The sequence below is a fragment of the Pygocentrus nattereri genome, chromosome 7 (genome assembly GCF_015220715.1).
Source record: "Pygocentrus nattereri isolate fPygNat1 chromosome 7, fPygNat1.pri, whole genome shotgun sequence".
Taxonomy (NCBI): Eukaryota; Metazoa; Chordata; class Actinopteri; order Characiformes; family Serrasalmidae; genus Pygocentrus; species Pygocentrus nattereri.
In genome coordinates this window covers 19,949,991-19,970,518 of record NC_051217.1, presented here as the reverse complement: position 1 = coordinate 19,970,518, position 20,528 = coordinate 19,949,991, and the positions used below count along the sequence as shown (strand labels likewise).

Here is a 20,528-nt window from a genome sequence, read left to right as displayed (position 1 = left end):
TAACGAAAGGTTCATGCACTGCAGCATAATATATATCCCTCTCTATGTAGTTGTGGATGGGCGGTTCTTGCTGAAAAGGCTGATCACCACCTGAGGAATAGTGACAAGCATCATCATCAGTAAATGTGTCCTTTCGATCCTGTTTACCAATGACTTTCCCACAGGTCTAAATGCAGATCACTTTGGTTACTGTTCCTACTGAAACACTAGCCAGGTGAGCAGTCTTTGTGACTGAAGCTGCTACCATCTGTTCCTGATAATTAACACTCTTTCAAAGTTGCTTAAATCTTTTCTTCTTGCCATGTTGACCCAAAGTCAAGGTCAGTTGACCCTACTCAGCATTTTTAAACCAGGCTTAGAGCACAGTAGGATGCTGACTGTGTAATTATATCATGCAGTATACCTGAAGAACTGGCACTTATGTTTCTACACTCATTTAATTAGATTTTCCCTTTAATTTTCCAATAATCTGTACAACCTGTATGACCAAAAGTATGTTAACGCCCCTTCTAATGATTAATTTCAGGTATTTCAGCCACACCAAATGCTAACAGCTGTGTAAAATCAAGAACATAGCCATGCAATCTCCATAGACAAACACTGCAGTAGAACAGGTTGTACTGAAGTGTTCAGTGATTTTAAACATGGCACCATCATATGATGCTGTCTTTGCCAGATTGTGAAATTTCTGCCCTGCTAGATCTGCCTCGGTCAACTGTAAGTGCTATTATTATGAATGGAAGCCTCTAGGAGCAACAGCAACTCAGCCAAGAGGCAGTTGAACACAGTCTTTCCTCTGTTGATTTACTCACTAGAAAGTTCCAAACTGCCTCTGAGAACAACATACAACAACATTAGCTCAAGAATGTGCACCAGGAGCTTCATGAAATGGGTCTCCATGACCGAACAGTTGCACAAAGGCCTAAGATTACTATACGCAATGCCAAGAGTCAGCTAGACTGTAAAGCATGCCACCACTGGACTCTGGAGCAGTAGAAACATGTTCTCTGGAGTGATGAATCATGTTTCCATATCTGGCAATCTGAGGGATGAATCTGGGTTTGTTGGATGAAAAGAGAACATTAGCTACTGGAATGCATAGTGCAACAGTAAAGTTTGGTGGAGGAGGTATAATGGGCTGGGGCTGTTTATGAGGGTTTGGGACCCTTAGTTCCTGTGAAGGGTGAAGTTAATGCTACAGCACACAGACAATTTAGACAATTGAATGCCTCCAACTTTCTGGCAGCAGTTTTGGGAAGAACCTTTCCTGTTTCAGCATGACTGAGCCCCTGTGCAGGAAGTGAGCTCTGTAAAGATATGATTTGAAGAGTTTGGTATGGCGAAACTTCGAATGAACTGGAACGATAATTGCAAGCCAGGCTTCTTCATCCAACATCAGTGCCTGAATGGGCGCAAATGCCCAAAGACACATTCCAACATCTTGTGGAAAGCTTTCCCGAAAGAGTAGAGGCTGTTAAACCGTAAAGGGGACAACTCCATATTTTAGCATCCCACTACTGGCTCGCGCTGCCATGGGAGCATGATAGGGTGTGGTCATGCAAAGCTGCCATGTGCCTTCTCTCAGGAAGCGCCGCTCTCACAGTTGGAGAGACGTTTATTGTAAATAAGTTGTTAGCTTGATGATGTGCACGTGTTGTCTGTGCTATTCTGTGTTGGGCTGTAGGGTAGTTAGTGCAGTGTTGGTGACTACTATGAAGGAGAGTTGCATGATCAAAGGTGACCTACCTGCTTCCCGGTCAAGTCAGCTGGTACTCCTTTGCTGCCTGTTCAATAAAAGAGCATTTGCCTTTAAAGTGCATTGTTTCCCACATCTTATTCTGTACTGAGGTCATAATATTAGCTCATATGGATATGGTGTACACATATTTTGGCCATACTGTGTACATATTATATTTATGATGACAAAGAAGGAAATAATAACAAAACAACAACAACAAAAAAAAGATTTTTTATAAATTTACAGACGTCATGTTTGATGAAAGGGTGAAAGATTTATCAAAGCCAATGAAGTGTAGAATGAGCTTTCACTTTTTGGAAGCAAATAATAGAAACTGCCAATCTAAAAGTCATTTCCTTAAAACAAGCCGCAGACAGTTTAATGTAATTTCCACCCTCTTGAGGTAAACACGTCCAAATCAGGCAGTGCAGAATTATCATTTCAGCCCGCTCTGTCTTTATCTTCCCCAGAACTCAAAGGGACACACTAATGCGCAGCCAGGCGTTCGATAGGTTTCGATTGAGGTCTCCCATGTCTTTTTGAACCATCAGATTTGAAACTGTCTGACATTTCTGTCTCTTATCAGTCTGAGAAGGCTGATTAGCATCAGAGCCATGTCAGCAATCGAATCTTCTGATCAGGATTTAACGCAACTATCACTGCTACTCACACCAGCACTTTCCTGCCTGCAAGAGACGAGCCGTGAGATAATAAGCTAAACTGCCGTTCTATATTCATTTCTTTGGGTCTCTTTCATTCTTAGAGCTTATCTTCAAATTCAGACTCTCCTCTTCTGAAGCAGCTCTGGCTCTGCCACATCAAACCTCATTTTAGTTATTTTGACAGAAATTGAGCCAAGACGATACCCCACAGATGTTTGGACAAAAAAAAAAAGAACACAGACTTCAGACAGACAGTCTTAAAAAAAGGGCAAATTTATTTAAAGCACTTTTGTCCCCTACATAGAAAAATATGATTGATTTAAAGTCAACAATAATAAATAGAGTACCTCTTGCAGGCCCTGCTGACGTGTACAGTAGTACAATCAATATCCAGTTCACAATACAGCAAAGGCACAGGCATGTACTGCAGATTTGTGCAGTCTACGCAGTGGAGGGATATGAACGATGCAAGACGGATGAACTTAAATGACCCAGTGAAATATCTCACACTGAATTCCAGATTTACTCCACCGCAAACGGTGCTAGAATTGATGTATCCTTGCTTCACAGATGCTCTGTTGCTAGCTTGGAGAAGCTTTGCAGAGTGCTAGCAAAAATGCTAATGAGAAATGAAAGCACGCTACTCAGTTTCTGACAATATCTAAATTGTGCATTATTTAGTTTAAATGATGGTCTTTTTTATTACTGGGAACATTTCTCCAGTTTCCTCCACAATTTAGTCGTGTCCAATTCCATCCACTAGTTAGGACTTGCACGATAACACGATACCACCAGCGCTAGGAGGGCTAGCACAGGCTTCCTCCGAGATCTTTGTAATCATTAAACAGCTAAACACATTGGCAGTTCTGTTACATCAGCTAACAGACGCCTGTACTGGCCAGCATCACTCTGAGAGATGGGGGGAAACATCATACCCACCCAGAGAGTGAGGCCCGTTGTGCTCTCCTGGACCCCCAGCCACAGACGGTTGGAGCATCACCAGGGATCTTATGATCTCCTGATAATAGGGCCAACGCCTAGACGGTTGCACCACTCAGGAGCCTCAAATGATGCTTTTTGTATGTGTGGGAAATGATAGTGTCTATGCTTACATGCACACAATGAAACTGGGCCGAAATGACGCCTCCATCATGAAGCATGTAAGTTTATCCACATGAGTTTTCTGCCATTTTAAGGTACTTTTTCCATTTTCAAATGTAATGTCTACTTTTGACTAAATGTTTAGATGAATAAATAAAATCTAATCTACAAAACTTTACACCAGATGTAGCGGATCAGCCGAGATAGTTCAAATTGTCCCACTAGTGCTACAAGGCTAATGTTGCTAAAAAACACTAGAGAAGTCAATAGTCACCCAAATCTTTTCCGTGAAAACATCCCCAAAACTTCTCTTAACTCACTCTGACATCCTCCTCATTTAGGTTGCACAGATTGTTGATGTGCTTTAGGGCACAGTATGAACAAAACTTCACTATGTAGCTGAATACAGCGGTTGTGGCATGTCACACAGGCACATGGATGCTATATCATTGTCTCTATTTATGAACAATTCGATCTTATTCTAGTTATCCAGCATACCAGCATCTAAAACACAACACATGCTGTTTTGTCTGGTGACCAGATGAGTATTTCACAAAGCAGGATTTCTCAGTTAGCCAGATAACTTAAGCCCAAAGTCAAGCTTGTCCAATAGGAAAAGAGCAGAGGGACATTCCTATTGGACAGTCCTCATCTTTGGGCTTAAATTATCTGGCTAAGAAATCTTGCTTTGTGAAATACCCCCCAGGTCAATGCAGGGCTTTGTAAATAGAACCAACATGTTATGTAAAGTAGTTCATTTATTTTGTTTATTTTTATACCTACAGCACGTTATACTGTGTCCAAAACCACGTTGACAAGTCTGCATGACCTTGAAGCCTTGGATAAGGTTTGAGTAGGTTGAGGAAAGTTTTGGAAATGTATTTACGGGAACGTTTTGGGTGTGTACTTACTTCTAGTGTTTGTTAGCAACATCAGCCTCATAGTTTCAATGCTAAACTAAAGGAATGGACACCAAACTTGCCTTAGCTGATCAACTATGTCTGCGTTAAGTGGAAAACAGGGTGATGTCTCTTTCTTCCTCTATAAATACTGACATTTTGCCTCTCTTGGTGGATCAGTGGAGCGATATACACATCTATCTTAAACAGCGCGGCCAATATATCAGCCTTGAGCACATTTTATCAGGCTAAGCCTAGGATGACTAGTGCTGCCGTAACAAACAAATCAGTTTACATCATCATAGCTTATTTAGACTAGGCGCCTCAGTTAGACTAATATCTAACCATTGGTGTGCATGTAAACGTAGTAACTGTAGGAATATATCAGGTGTAGCTTTTTGGTCGTGTAATAGAGCTGACATTAGCTTGGTGGCAAATTCCTTGTTGTTGCTTCCAATATGCCTAGTTTGGATTAGCTACAACAAATCAGGGCACTTTAATCTGGACAATCTTTCTTATATAGCAAATCTGAATTCCAAGATAAAATATTAGATTGAAAGGAATGTTTGTCAATGTTCTATAAAGCTAGCAACTTTATGAAGCAAATGAAACAAATGGAAAGCATTTGTGGGCATGGAATGGATACATCAATTTAAACCATTTTGGTGGGTATTGCACAGTATTTGTAGATTTGTGTACAGTGTAGTAGACTTTTTGATATACTTATAAATCCTTTCTTAGTGCAGTGTGGTTGTAATACAGATTGACAGGTACAGTAGTTTATCAGTATTGACCAATAGTGAATAACACAGTCTAAAATCAACATTTACTTCCAAAAGAGAGCAAAACAGCTGTCCCTTTGATGGTCCCTAATAACAATCTCTAACTGTAATGATCATAATAGTAGATATTATTCTCTTTCAAATAAACATTTCTTGAAATGTACAGTTGAGTGATCAGAGTGAGTTTGAGATGAAAGCTGCTGAGATATGAATTTTCTAAACACTATGATGCCGGATATGGAATAAGCATGCCATAATATGTGGCAACTTTGTCAAGTGACAGTCATAAATGCAGCAACCAGACAACCCATCATGCCTAACGGAAAATATGCCCTACATGGTTTTCTGTAGCGTCCCCACATTACAAGGTATGCGTCTCTGTCAAGCATTCACTCTCTCTGTCACCTAAGGTACTCCGTTTATGGAAATTAAAAAATAATGTGATTTTGTTTTGTTTTTCAGTTCAGTTTCATAATCAAGACATACATGTCCATAATTAATTTACCATATTCTTTAAAAAGGAAAGAAAAATCATAAATATCTTAAATATTTGAGGAAATGATAAGGCTTCAATTTGTTCCTCTAGTCGTCTCGACCTCTTCAGCCTCTGGTCTAACAGAAGAGGCTTCGCAAAGCTTGTTTCTTCAGCACAGCTCACTCAACCCACCTGCTTCCAAGAGCAAAAGCTACCAAATGCCATGTGAAGAAAAAGCCCTGATTGTCGAAAAAAAAAGAACCTTGATCATAATCTTTGTCTTGTTGCTTTTAAGCAAGTGTCCAGACCTTCAACTTCACACATACAGTAGGCTTCATTTAGGGCCTGCTAAGCAGCAGTTGAAATGTTTGGTCAAGTATTAGCTATCCTTTGTGTTACACTCCAGTCTTTTGACATTGGGATAGTGCTGACGTCACTGTTTTGTGTCTTGCTTGTAACAGCTGTGTTCAGAAACAAGGGTTAAAGCTCCAGTCTTCTGACCCGCACTCTGCAGATTCGGTACAAATACAGATGTTTGTGAAAGAGCAATTTAGTAGCCTCGGACATCTTGGACACATCGACCTGTCTCAGAGCAGCATGTGGCCGGAAGGCCTCCAGAAACTCAAAAATGTTAACTCCTGTTAACGAACATGAAGGGCTGAGATTAAATGTTCCTCTGGGCAGTGAGGTACTTGAGAGCAGCTGAACCATACTTCCGAGAAAGATCTTGATGGAACTCGTCTTTAAGTGTCGTCAAGCAGTACCGGTAACCGGGACTGGAGCGAAACTTTGAAATGTCAAAGCTAGGCGCGTGGGGCATGTGGATCATGAAGGCGTTCGGCAACACAATCAGGTCATACTCCTGTCAGAGAATCGAGAGAAAGCAATCATTAATCAGGATTAGGAGTTAATGGTAACTCTAGATCTGCCATGCACTTGAGTTAATCCAGTGATCAACCTAATCTCTGTCTGCCACATTACTTCAATATGGTCAGTAGCCACATTTACATACAGCCTGATAATCTGTCAATAATCTGAGTAATAGCTCAATCAGAATAGAGTATGTCCGTTAGGGGTTGGATACTTTACTCAACTTTGATTCTGTTACGATTCGGAGGGCTGCGATGTGATTATAAAACGATGCATCTTCTTTTTTTCTATATAGAATTTCTGTTTTCCTACTGTCTGAGGACTTGGGAGTTTTATAGCAACATATTTGTAATTATTATTAAATCAAATGGAAGTGATGTGGTTAGTGAACTGGAAGGCTCCCATTCACTGCTCTTGTTTGGAGCACATGAGACACAGGCTGCCACTCATCTGTGATAAAATGTACTGTTAGAGTGAGATAAGATCCAGTGCTATTGGATGTCCATGCAGCACGTTACAGCCGTCCTGCCCATTTTTCTTTAGTGATTTTAGAACTTCAGTTTTTGTCTTGTTGTGGGGGGGGGGGGGGGGGGGGGGGGGGGGGCAGGGGGTCACTGTGTCAGTAAGTTGGTTTAATCTGCCCCGAGAGACTGTCAAACACTAAACTTTGTGAAAATTAAGTTGCTTCTCTTTCAATTTTTCCCGGTCCACCTTAAAGGGTGCACCAGTTACATTCAGCACCTCAGGCAAAATTTAAGGTGGAATGGGAAAATTGTAACAAGAAGATGGAGAGTGAGAAGCGACTTCAGTTTGGTAAATCACTCAAACGTTGAGAGACATTTTACAAGAAACTGCTCTACTTTTGAGGAAAGGTTTTCTGGCAGAGATGAGAGGAAAAGCTAAAGCTTAAAGCAGAGCAAAGTCTGTGTTTTCCTTTATATTTTTAGGACGTTATCCGTGTAAAGGCCTGTATCCCATTATATTCCCAATCGGAATGTTTAAGTCTGTTCTGCATGTGAGTCGCGTCATAGTAAAAATGTATATCGTTCAACAGGGCGAGCAGAAACTGGTCTGCAGAGGAAACAAAGTTTATGCTCTGATCTTTAAAAGACAGTGGTGAGACGGATGTCCAGCTTATGTGTCTCAGAACACGTCTTTCTCTCGGCCTTCTTTAATAAGGACATGTGAAGGATGTTTTCCTGAGTCTGACATCATTTTAAAGTACTTGTGTGCTTTTGTGTATCTCTGGTTTGCCAATTAACTAATATAGCATTTAGCTGTCATACAGAGTATTAACATGAAAATTAACATAATTATATCAGATAATCACATGCTCCCCACAGCACGGTGCTGCACACTGATCTGCAGCAAAAAGTGTAGCAAACTGTCATGGTGACTTCAGTGCAGCTGCAATTAGCCAATGAGCTAACATAGCAGTTAGCAAGCTGGGTAACTCTTCTACAACTCCAATTCCAATGAAGTTGGGACATTGTGTAAAACATGTTCAAACAGATAAACTTTATTATTTTTTGCAAATATTCACTCATTTTGAATTTGATGCCTGCAACACGTTCCAATGAAGTTGGGACAGGAGCAACAAAAGACTGGGAAAGTTGAGGAATGCTCCAAAAATACCTGTTTGGTACATTCCACAGGTGAACAGGTTAATTGGAAACAGGTGAGTGTCATGATTGGGTATAAAGGGAGCATCCCTGAAAGGCTCAGTCGTTCACAAGCAAGGATGGGGCGAGGTTCACCACTTTGTGAACAACTACGTGAGCAAATAGTCCAACAATTTAAGAACAACGTTTCTCAACATGCAATTGCAAGGAATTTAGGGATTTCATCATCTACAGTCCATAATATCATCAAAAGATTCAGAGAATCTGGAGAAATCTCTGCAAGTAAGCGGCAAGGCAGAAAACCAACATTGAATGCCTGTGACCTTCGATCCCTCAGGCGCTCCATCCAACACAGTTCGTCGCTCCATCTATAAGTGCAAGTTAAAACTCTTAGCCATATATCAACAACACCCAGAAACACTGCCGGCTTCTCTGGGCCCGAGCTCATCTGAGATGAACTGACACAAAGTGGAAAAGTGTCCTGTGGTCTGATGAGTCCGTATTTCAAATTGTTTTCGGAAATCATGGATGTCGTGTCCTCCGGGCCAAAGAGGAAAAGGACTGTCTGGATTGTTTTCAGCGCCAAGTTCAAAAGCCAGCATCTCTGATGGTATGGGGGTGTGTCAGTGCCCATGGCATGGGTAACTTACACATCTGTGAAGACACCATTAATGCTGAAAGGTACATACAGGTTTTGGAGCAACATATGCTGCCATCCAAACAGCGTCTTTTTCAGGGACATCCTGCTTATTTCAGCAAGACAATGCCAAGCCACATTCTGCACGTGTTACAACAGCATGGCTTCGTAGTAAAAGAGTGTGGGTACTAGACTGGCCTGCCTGCAGTCCAGACCTGTCTCACATTGAAAATGTGTGGCGCGCTATGAAGCGCAAAATACGACAACAGAGACCCCGGACTGTTGAGCAACTGAAGTTGTACATCAAATAAGAATGGGAAAGAATTCCACCTACAAAGCTTCAACAATTAGTGTCCTCAGTTCCCAAACGCTTACTGAGTGTTGTTAAAAGGAAAGGTGATGTAACACAGTGGTAAACATGCCCCTGTCCCAACTTCTTTGGAATGTGTTGCAGGCATCAAATTCAAAATGAGTGAATATTTGCAAAAAACAATAAAGTTTATCTGTTTGAACATTAAGTATCTTGTATTTGTAGTGTGTTCAATTGAATGTAGGTTGAAAAGTATTTGCAAATCATCGTATTCTGTTTTTATTTATGTTTTACACAACGTCCCAACTTCATTGGAATTGGGGTTGTAAACTAAGGGGTAAATCCACAAAATCAAAGGTAATAAGTGCCTTGACTGATGCTGTATCATTAAATTTCTCTTCTCCTGTTCATTTAAAGCCAGACAATGCGAAATTGTTTTGCCTCTGAAGTCTGGAATGGGAAATCACTCAGAGGGGCAAATTCCATTGAAATTCATGTAGTTTTGCTGGTCACAACAATTTGCTCACAAACACAAGTAATTGGGCCTTAACAATACAGGTGTTTAGATGAGACAGACTGAGAGAATGTCTAACCAAATCTGCTTCACCCACGTTGACACAAATTCCTCCTTCTACAAAACCGATATGATGAAATTATATAGATTTACAGCTTCAATTTGAAATATTTTTGGCTGAAGAATCGATGTGTTCTAAAAACATGTTTTGCATTAATGTTTACTGTCTTTTGAGTTAGGTTTTCTGTTTTAAATTATGATCTGTGCTACTCATATGCATGCTACAGAGGCAGCAGATTGAGATTATGTTGATAAGCACTGGAGTATTCATTTAAACTAAAAGACATCTCACCTGTGCATCAAGCTCCATGATATGGGAGACTTTGTTCCAGCCAAAGCCTACAAATCTCTGGTCATACTCGGGACAGTCCCGTCTGACCACCACATAGGGCTCGAAGTCTGCCTCCCATTCCACTTTATAGGGTGTAGTGGCCGTCCTCCATTTGGCATAATTGGTTGGTGCATGACCCTTGGTCCAAACATGGTACCTGCCAGTCAGACAACAGCACAACAGGGACGTTTAGCATGATGGCCAGACAGAAGGCTACTGAGATCAGGAATACAGTGCCATGACCACAGAAACCAAGGAGTTTGTTCTGCTGGTGACAAATCCTAGCAAAAATAGAACAATCAAATAAATTAATCAGTATCTTTGACAAATTTGAGGCAACAAAGTTATCATCTAGTGTAAATGCCATTTTAAATTAACATGTAATGTGAAATTAACTTGCTTAAACCTCACACTTTAGTGGCTTCATTAGACTGGTGTTTTTGTTCTAGCAGAAAACAGGCTACTCTGCAAGAAACCTCGACAGCACAGTAAATTCAAATTATCACCTTTTTCATGGTAGAATTACTGATTATACAAGCATTGACACTTAATTTGTAGTGAAAAATCAATGAGTTAGATTTTTTATGCTGTGGTAAATTGAGGCTGATTGTATTTGACCATACCTGAAGGTGTAGAGAGTCCCCATGTCTAGCATGGACAGCAATTCAGCTTTGGATTTAGGAAAAGAGAGACGGTATCTCAGGGTCTCGAAAGCTGGCACCACCAGAGCTTTTTTGGTGTTAGCCATGTCCAAATGGACGATGGATTTTCTGCAAATCAAATGGGCACAAAAATGAAAGTTATGATTAAACAAAGAAGCAGCTGAGATAGTCGAGAAATTTGAAATTGTAGTTTAATTATTTTGCAAAGGAAATATGGTGACAGATTTAAAACATAGTTAAAACATTCAAAACTGTAATAAGGCTTTAACGAACACTGCATCTTATTTATTATTCCTTCATCCTAATATATATAAATATATAGTGTATGTTTGTTATGTATTATGTTTGATTTTGAAGTGTGATATTCTGAATGTAACATTCAGAAAATATTGTGTATTTGAATACAGAAGCTCAACACGGCTTCGATTTAAATATTTCTCACCTGAGGTAATCATATAGCCCATACATAGGGAGGAAGTCTATGTCGGTCAGAAAGACGTAAGGTGTTTTGGCATTATGGAGAGCCACGTTGCGGACCAGATTAACGGGGTAGAACTGTCCCTCTTTGTAGACGATGTGGTAGCCCACGTTCTTGCGGTTTTTGAGAACCTCTGAGGCCTGGGCATAGCGCAGAAATTGCTGGGCTTCAGCATCAGACATATAGAGAGCCAGGCTTATGGGTCCCTCCCAGTGTTTACAGATGGCCTCCAGCATCTGCAGCCTGCAGAGAAACACCAACAGATTCAGTCTAGAACACATTAAACACCAAAATCTCTCTCTGAGAAATGCAATGCTCATAAGTTTTGACAGTGTTTCTCAAACCAGTCCCCAGGTCCACATTTTTGCTCTATCCCTATGTGTTGCAAGTCAGATCTGGACAGCCTTAAGTGTCCCTGAGGACCAGTTTGAGAACCAATGTTCTATATCAATTAAAGATTTACAAAAGAGCTGTACATCCAGACCCCAGAACCATTTAGGAGCTGATCACACTGACCACATTACAAGAAAGCGTGTTTTGGTGAAAGGAGAATTCCATTGATTTAAAGCAATGTGCATAATTAAATTGTTAAGATTTCAATGGCTCTCAAAGCTCACTTGTAAAAAGTTATTAAATTAAATGTTTATGAATTCATTGCCTGATGTCTGAGACATCTGAGTCTCAGTGACAACTGCAGAAAATCTGATTTTGTCAGAAATTTGATCAACGCGTTTACATGAACTTGAGTAATCCGGGTCTACATGAGTGAGGCAGTAATCAGATTTCTGCTTTGCAACCAGCCAATAAACTCACAGAAAATGTGACATAAACATAAAGTAAAACTCAAACTTCGTGCTGTGGCTTTTTTTTTTTTAACATTACTCCACTTTAGCTACAAATATGGACATATATCATTTAGAAAATGAAGAGCAATTAAATCCTTAATTTCACCAAACATGTGTTTGGTTTCAGCATTGCTCCAAATCAGTTTTGCTGTGTCCGGCGGTGATGCTGCTCGCTTATTTCCAGTACCGCGGTCTGTTTTTGCACATGCTGCAAAATCCAAAAGAAATCAGACTAAGAGTTTACATGCACTGAGAACTCTGATTACTGAACTAAGATCCAGCTCTCTTTATCAGATTTTTTAATCAGATTTCTAGAACTTACTCTGATCTATGAAATCAGAGTGTGCTGTTTACATGACCATTTAAATAATCAGATAACTGCAGAAATCTAGTTATGATCAGATTATTGAGTGCATGTAAACACACTCACTGTTTTGTGATAGGTTTGACATAAAGCATATTTTTAAAACTCATTCATGCTGGAGATGTACATGCAGGCTGTCATGAGGCTAAATAGTCTCCTAAGAAAACTTATTTTTTTCAGACTTATAACTATTTTACCATCATCAACATTACATACAAAGTTCACAAGACACGTGTAGGTTCAGGTGTGGTTTTGGATTGTAAATAAAATGGCTATATTTGGGTTGTAGACATGGTTCCCCCTGGTTCCTAAGAGCACCACTGAAAGCAAACCTTACAATCAGTACGTTTTTTACACAATGAACAATTTCACATCAGACCACTCAGAATCACTTTGTTTACCATATCCAGGACTGAATTATGCAGAAATGTTGAAAGAATTCTCCTTTAAGTTGTGTAGAAAATTCAATTTCTTTGCAAAATGCAAAGGTCCAATGTGACAACATATGATACAGTGAGGTTCAGAGTTGTGTTTCGCACTGAATAACTATAAGACTTTTAGAATTCTATCCATTTTATGTAAGCTAAAAAGCGACCATTGCAGCAACAGAGAGCAGGATCAGTGACTCTCTAATCTAAGCCAGGAAATACCAACTTTTAAAGCCTTGAAATCCAATCAATAACACTATGGATCAGCCTTTTAAGAGGGCCTCATGAGGCTGCACTTTAATCAAACCACACTGATGCTTGCGTGCCCGCCTGAGACTAGCAGCTATGTGTTCTGTCAGTGTGGTCTTGCTCACCTATCCATGGACAGCTGGGCCACCAGCGTGATGTCCGTGTCATCCTCAGTGGACGTGTATTCATACTGCAGGAAATACAAGTGAACACGGTGCACCATGATCCGCTCCCGCCGGAAATCATAGCACTGATCATCCTCATCCAGCTCCTCTAATGCATTCTGAAGCTGGAAAACAGAAAGTCAACCAAGTTTTAAAAATCACACTTTACTGAAGGGCCGTGTTCCTAAAGGCACACAACACCTACATAAGCCTTTCATAACAACTGACAAAAACCTTTATAGACATTTATAAAGGCTTATTCCAACAAACATCAGTTATCTTTACACTTTCTGAAGTGAAAAGACATCAACATTGACAAAAAACAGCCTTTATTATGACTAATGCCTCCTGGAATGAGCCTCTATAAATTATTATGTAGGTTTATGTCAGTGAAAGGCTTATATGTATTTCAAACTGTGGTTCTACAATATAAGATTAAATATTCAGACTTTAGCTACTTAGAAGGATTATGTTATGACTGATTTCAACCCTGGACATTAACAGAGAGTAATAATCATTTATAGGATATTTTGTATTAGGAGGTGTCTGTCCCAAACTCTAACCCCTAAATTTACACTTGTGAAAATAATACTCTGTAATGCTGTACCAAGGTTTCACTATTGAAACACAAGTTTTAGTCCATAGGCAGATCCTTATTTAAGCCACACCCCTGCCTTTTAGAGCAGGGATTGTGGCTGCATCCCTGTCCCTCATGGCCACATGGTGAACAGTTAGAGCCCATTGTTTTGAAGTAAATATGTCCCAAAGTCTGAAAGTCTTTGTGTGCACAGCTACTATGTGTCATGCACTGTAAGCTTTTTTGAGTTGTGCTTAAAATAAGTTAAAATAGCTACATGGTTTTGGCAGTGTTATGATTGTACTGACTAAATAGAATGTTCAATCATTTATTTTAATAAAGTAAACATAATTAAGGTACAGGGTACTTAAACAAATGGATTATAGTCTAAAGTCCAAGTCAGTTAAAAGTCTGAAATGTGTTTTCTCCTTATCCCAAATATTTGCCCTATAAAACTTTTTTATGTACATTGCCTAGCTAAAAGTAGCCTTAGCTGCCAGCGTGAAGTTTGAATTCTGTCTGTACTTTTGTTCATATTTATAGATAACAGTATTTCATGCAGAGTCAGAAACCAGATAAGCGAGTCTGTTAAAGATTACTGAACAACCCCACACAGTTTGAGGCAAGTGTGTGATGATTTAGGCTTGCAGTTAGCATCATTAGCCTCGCAGCTCCAGTGCAAAACCAAAGAAGCAAACTTCAGGCACCAAACATGTTTTGGTTCATCCACTACTTTTGAGTTAATGGGAGTTTATGGGAAAGGGGGGGATGCTCTTCAAGACAGTGACTCAAAATCATCCTTAAAGCTTTATTCATCTGTGAAGAAACACCAGCTGTGCTAGATTTGTCAAAATACAAGCCCTTATCTTATTTTATTCTCAGCGCTGAGTCTATTTTTTCTACTTGCATGCATAAATAAAGCATATATAATGTTCTAAAATGTAATTTAAGCTACAATATTTGAGGCTTAAAAAAGCTTCTAAATACTTAATAGAACTGAAAAACAAACACGGGGGCTGGCCCAAATGATTTGAATATTCGATCATCAAACTGCACTGGTGGGCTCACCTTTGTGCTTTCAGAGCTGGCCTGACTCGGACACCCGAAAAGTTCCCGTCGGAGAAGATTCCCATCATATTCCAGGAAAGTCAAGTAAAGATTCCGGAAAAATTCCACATGCTTGTTTTTTACCCTCAGCTTTTTAGGGGAGTTCCAGTGAATCACCTGTTAAAGAGAGTGGCCAAAATCAAAATTAGAAAAAAAGACATATTTTACTTCATTTTAGCCAAGAGCAAATATGAGTGTTGTTTTTTGTTTATTTAGTATTAACAAAATTAATATTTACTGTAATCTCTCAATCAGGCATAGAAAAAGCATAGACAAAACAGCGGCATAACCACACCAATATTTTCTATTAGTTAGTTTAAAAAGTGCATATTAAATGTTCAAACTGTACATTTTTAACAAAGACATTGTTATTGATCTAAAATCTGTTGTTTTTACCATTATTCACATAATTTTCCACCTACCCCAGATGTAATTGATCAGCCAAAAAATGTTTGGAATTCAAATTTTGCTTCTTTAGATTTTAACTGGAATTATGAGGCTGATGTTGCTATTACATGCTAGAAATCAATAGTCACCCAATTATTGTGTGAATTCATCCATAAGAATCTTCTCTCAACATGTTTAAACTGTATCCAGGTCTTCATTAAGGTTCTGCAGACTTGTTAAAGTAGTTCAGGACACAGTATGATTTCTTTACTATAAAAATGAGCTAAACCTCACCATCGCAGGCAGCTATTTCAGGCAATACAACCCCATTTACAAAAAAGTTGGGATGCGGTGCAGAATGTAAACAAAAATAGAATGCAGTGATGTGCACATCAAGTAAACCAATTTTTTGGAATGTGTTGTTGGCATCCAATTCAAAATGAGCAAATATTTTCTTTAAAAAAATAAAAAATAATTCTCAGTTTCAATATTTGATATGTTGTCTTTGTACTATTTTCAATGAAATAGAGGGTTTAAATGATGTGCACATCAAAGCATTTTGTTTTTATATACATTTTGTCCAGCGTCCCAACTTTTTTGGGAAATGGGGTTGTAGGTTTTGTGCTGAATTCTGCCTAATCTACCTGTTTAGTACTGAATTTTTAAAATAAAGCCATGTTCAATGATGAATTCTCTAATGTAGTCAGGCATCCTTATGCATATCTGACACTTGTGCACAGGATAGAGAGGCGGAATTCAGCACTGCTGTTGTTCAAAGTGGCTGCAGTCAGTGTTCAGCTAAGCTTTGACGTTTTGTTTATATTTATAGTTGACAGTAAGTCATACTTTAAGCTAAACCACATCGACAAGCCTGGGTGGCTCTAATGAAGATCTGTATGTTGTATGAGAGGGTTGGGAGAAGTTTTGAGAATGTTTTTACAGATACGATGTGGGTGACCATTGACTTCTGGGGTTTGTTAGCAATGTTAGCCTTTTAGCTTTTTTGGATATCAAATATATTTGGGCCGACTGACTTTGGAGTGGAAAATTGAGTAAATTTGATATCTTGTCAAAATATTCCTTTAGGATGATCATCTAAAGGAAAGCTAAACACATCACATCATAGAGTGAGACTGAGCGCTTTCAGGACACATTTGTTACAGAACTGGATCACATTGGTTCTTTTTCTCTCCCAAATCACTCCCACCATTTTCTGCTGATATTTGTCTGGTTTCAGATCAGTATCTCTAGATAAATAAATAAAATGAGCCTTTATGCTCCAATGCAAACTGGTATAGCTATTTGTAGGTTATACAAATGGATAATAAAACTTTGGGCCTGCCGGTGGTCCCTAGACATTTAACCATTACCACTTAAGTGGCAATAAATAAAAACAAAAGGACTATACACAGACAACATAAAAGTGGTTCAAAAGACACAAAAAGGGACATAATGTATTTTATTTCAGATCTGAAGCAGCTTGATTTTCTCTTCTCTCTCAAAGATGAAAGCTGTAGGTGCTGTTTATCTGATGGGGGCATTTTGGTGTTTACCAGGTCTTCCGGGTGGTTGTTAGGAGCCCCTTTGTCTTCATAGCTTTTCAACTTTTTTGATCTCCAGTTTTTTCACTTAATTTCTTTTGACTCTCTCCTTCAGTATCTCTAGATGCAATAAAATGAGCCTTTATGCTGCACTGACTCTGGACTGGTGTTGTAATATTGCACAATCAAACATAAAACCACACAGTCAATTTATATCATTCATTACCTTAAGGTCAGACACTTCAGTGTAGCACTGTTCAGAGCGAGTGTGGTCTGATAGCTGAACATTCCAGAAGCAGGGCAGCTGGTGCACCAGCACGGGGTTCTGCTTGATGAAAGCATTGAATATATCCTGCACACACAGAGAGCAAAACATGCTTTACTAACATCATCAAGGACACAGTACACAGTGTATAGATGGATTGACCCCTTAAGCCCAGGCCTTTTATACACTATGGCTTATTATTCAGTAACTAAAGGGACTCCAATGCAAACTGGTATAGCTATTCGTTGGTTATACAAGCGGGTAATAAAACTTTGGGCCTGCTGGTGGTCCCTGGCCAATTAACCATTACCATTTAAGTGGCAATAAATAAAAACTAAAGGGCTATACATAGACAGCTTATAAGCTATACAAAAGAAATAAAAAGGGACATAATGTATTAATAACAATATTAAATCAAAACATTTCAGGTTTCCCTTTACATTGTGTGAATATTTCATTTCAGTCTATTGTGCACAAGTTCCAGTCAAAACACCCAGTAAGAACAAGTTATTAATTTTTCAACATCAGAAAAAAGCATCAAATATACATTGAACAGAAAATGACACAAAGGTCTCGACAGCTAAAAATAATATCACAATTTTCATATGCAGTGTGCCACTCTTTACCTTTATTACAGCTTCCATTCTTTTCAGGAGACTCACTTTCAGTTTTTCAATCTGCAGCCACACTTTTCCACAGTTTTATTTCAGATCTGAAGCAGCTTGATTTTCTCCTCTCTCTCAAAGATGAAAGCTGTAGGTGTTGGTTATATGATGGGGGCAGTTTTTGGTGTCTACCAGGTCTTCCAGGTGATTGTTAGGAGCCCCATTTCCTTCGTAGCTTCTAAACATTTTTGATCTCCAGTTCTGGGAACCGTTTTTTTCACTTATTTTCTTCTTTCTCCTTCTTCATGCAAACATATTATCTTATATCTAATCTCCTCATAAATATCTCCTAAATAATAAATAACTTAATACTTAATGGCCATTTTGACTGGAAATTAAATAAGTGAATGGACGTCTTGGACGTTTAGACAGCACCCTCTTTTAACATTAGCATTTATTAAATAAGTTGATTTGAAAGTCACATTAACTCAATTTACTTGCACACTAATGGTTGTATTTTAGCATGATTAAGCTAGTCTAACGGAGCTATGATCATGGAAACAGCTTGGTTCAAAGCGTCATGGTCTTAGTCCAGGGGTCAGCATCATGCAGCTCTTTTACCACCCTGTTGTAGCTCCACTGCAGAATTAGATTTATAGGTAAAATAAATTAATCCTCCTTTACAGTAAAATAAAGCTCTGCTGATTGTTCAACACAGTTTGTACAGTAAATGGTCTTAAATGCTGGAGTTAATGTAGAACTGCTAATTCACCCTTTAACCCTGAAAGTAGGCGCGCAGACTGCTGGTCACCGTAGGAACACAGACAACAATCCCGCCTAGCGAGTAGCTAACAAAAAGGCAAAGACAGATATTGATAATTTGGAGACGAATGCACTTATTTGTGTTTATAAGCACTACAGCTGGTTTCCTGATACATTTAATCTGCTACCAGAAACTATTAAAAAGTCAAGAAGTCAGCATCTCATGCAAATTTTCTCATCCCACCTTAAATGGTGCAGCAGTTCCATTCTGGTGCCTCCATTTAAGGAGGAATGGGAAAATTCGAACAAGAGGCTGGCGAACGAGAAGCGACTTCAGTCTCGTAAAAAGTCAAACGTTGACAGACATTTTACAAGAAACTGTTCCACTTTTAGGAAAAAGTTTCCTGCTGGAGATGCGAGAAAAGTGGCTACAGCTGAGCAAAAGCTTAACCCTTTCAGCTCCTTGGGACTGCCGGTGGTTACAAAATGCAGTCAGTCATATTCTTCATAACTTTCATATTCCATAAGCTACATTCAGAAGCTGGGCGTCGTATGAGGCTGTAACTCTTCTTTCCAGTCAAATAGATGGTGATGTCATTTTAAACCCTTATAATAAAAGAAGCTGAACTCAGTTTGTTTTTCTACTGAAAGTCGACCCGTTTTTCCCCAAATCTGGGCTATAAACTATAAACAGACGGCATCTCTTCAGTGATCTGCTCTGTAAACATTACTTTTATAAAATAACACAAAGAGCGTCTGAGATTTTTGCCTTTCAGCAGTAAATTGTAAGCATATAGTGATACGTGTAGATCATAAGACACATGTTCTGTTAACTTGAGGGGCTTTTACCTCAGCAAAGTAAGTCTGTGTTTTTGTTATATTATATTCTTTAGCCTTTACTAGCACATTGGTACATACTGAGACAGTAAAATGTTACTTCAAAAAATGGACATAAAATATTGTGGCTTCCAAGTTGGTTTGATTTTTTGTTAAAAGGACAAAATGGCTCTTCATAACATTTAGGTTTCTGTCCCCTGACTTAGTCTAAGCTTGATTGAAAAGTGATCCAGGCCATTATTGGCCAGACTATTCGAAATAAGTTTTAATATGCAAACACGAATATGAATGGAACTATAAATGGATTAGTCTTTTACACAGCTCTTATAAACAACTTGGCTTGGTTAAGGTTTTTAGCTAAGCATAGTCAGGCTATTGTGTGCATGTAAATTAAATTAATGATGTTGATGCTGGTAACAGCTGGTTAATGCTTCACTGACCTGGTCAGCAAGGGAGGTGGAGAGCATGCTCATTAGCTCCTTTTCAGCCGTCAGCCTCCACATCTGCTCCCAGCCGATTCTGCGCAGCCTCTCCAGATACAGCAGTATCACCCCTACAGCCCACAAAGGAATTTCAAACAGGCTCAACACAGTCCATATCCTTACAGTATCAGTCACAAGTTTGGGTACAACCGAATGAATATATTGTCACTGTCCACAGACAAATATGTATGTACACTGATCAGGCATAACATTATGACCACCTCCTTGTTTCTACGCTCATTGTCCATTTTATCAGCTCCACTTACTGTATAGCTGCACTTTGTAGTTCTACAGTTACAGACTGTAGTCCATCTGTTTCTCTGATACTTTGTTAGCCCCCTTTTACCTGTTCTTCAGGGTCAGGACTCCCATGGACCCTCACAGAGCAGGTACTATTTGGGTGGTGGATCATTCTCAGCACTGAAGTAACACTGACGTGGTGGTGGTGTTAGTGTATAATGTTATGCCTGATCAGTGTAAATAGTAATTTAACAGGAGAGGGTAAAACGTTATTGAGTTTTAGTGTTAGTTAATGTAAGTCCATTCATCACAATGTAAAGAATACCTGGCAGATTCAGAAGATGTAGAAAAATAAAAATCCACAGAAATAGAGAATTTTTTTAGACAGGAACTATACATTTCTTATAAAGAGGTTTATGCTGTGTAATCTACTACTCACCACTACTAACATGCTTTTTGAAGCTGCTGCTGCTGCATATATTTCAATTTGTAAATAACAATCTAACAAAGCAGAAAATTTGAGGACTGTTTTTA

The 20,528-nt window shown here is 39.0% G+C and overlaps 1 protein-coding gene across 2 annotated transcripts in view; it reads right to left on the bottom strand.

Annotated features, from left to right (window-relative positions):
• Positions 1-2,650: 2,650 nt before the first annotated feature.
• The window catches only part of large2 (LARGE xylosyl- and glucuronyltransferase 2), a 106,680-nt gene continuing 88,802 nt past the window's right edge, over positions 2,651-20,528 (bottom strand). For both annotated transcript variants that reach the window (XM_037540203.1, XM_017708026.2), the window contains 8 exons: positions 19,713-19,825; positions 17,030-17,155; positions 14,837-14,992; positions 13,153-13,316; positions 11,106-11,384; positions 10,625-10,771; positions 9,963-10,158; positions 2,651-6,519 (listed from right to left, as the gene is read on the bottom strand). In XM_037540203.1, the coding sequence (XP_037396100.1) occupies positions 6,322-6,519; positions 9,963-10,158; positions 10,625-10,771; positions 11,106-11,384; positions 13,153-13,316; positions 14,837-14,992; positions 17,030-17,155; positions 19,713-19,825 (1,379 nt within the window). In that variant the 3' untranslated portion in view covers positions 2,651-6,321. The remainder of the gene's footprint in view (positions 6,520-9,962; positions 10,159-10,624; positions 10,772-11,105; positions 11,385-13,152; positions 13,317-14,836; positions 14,993-17,029; positions 17,156-19,712; positions 19,826-20,528) is intronic.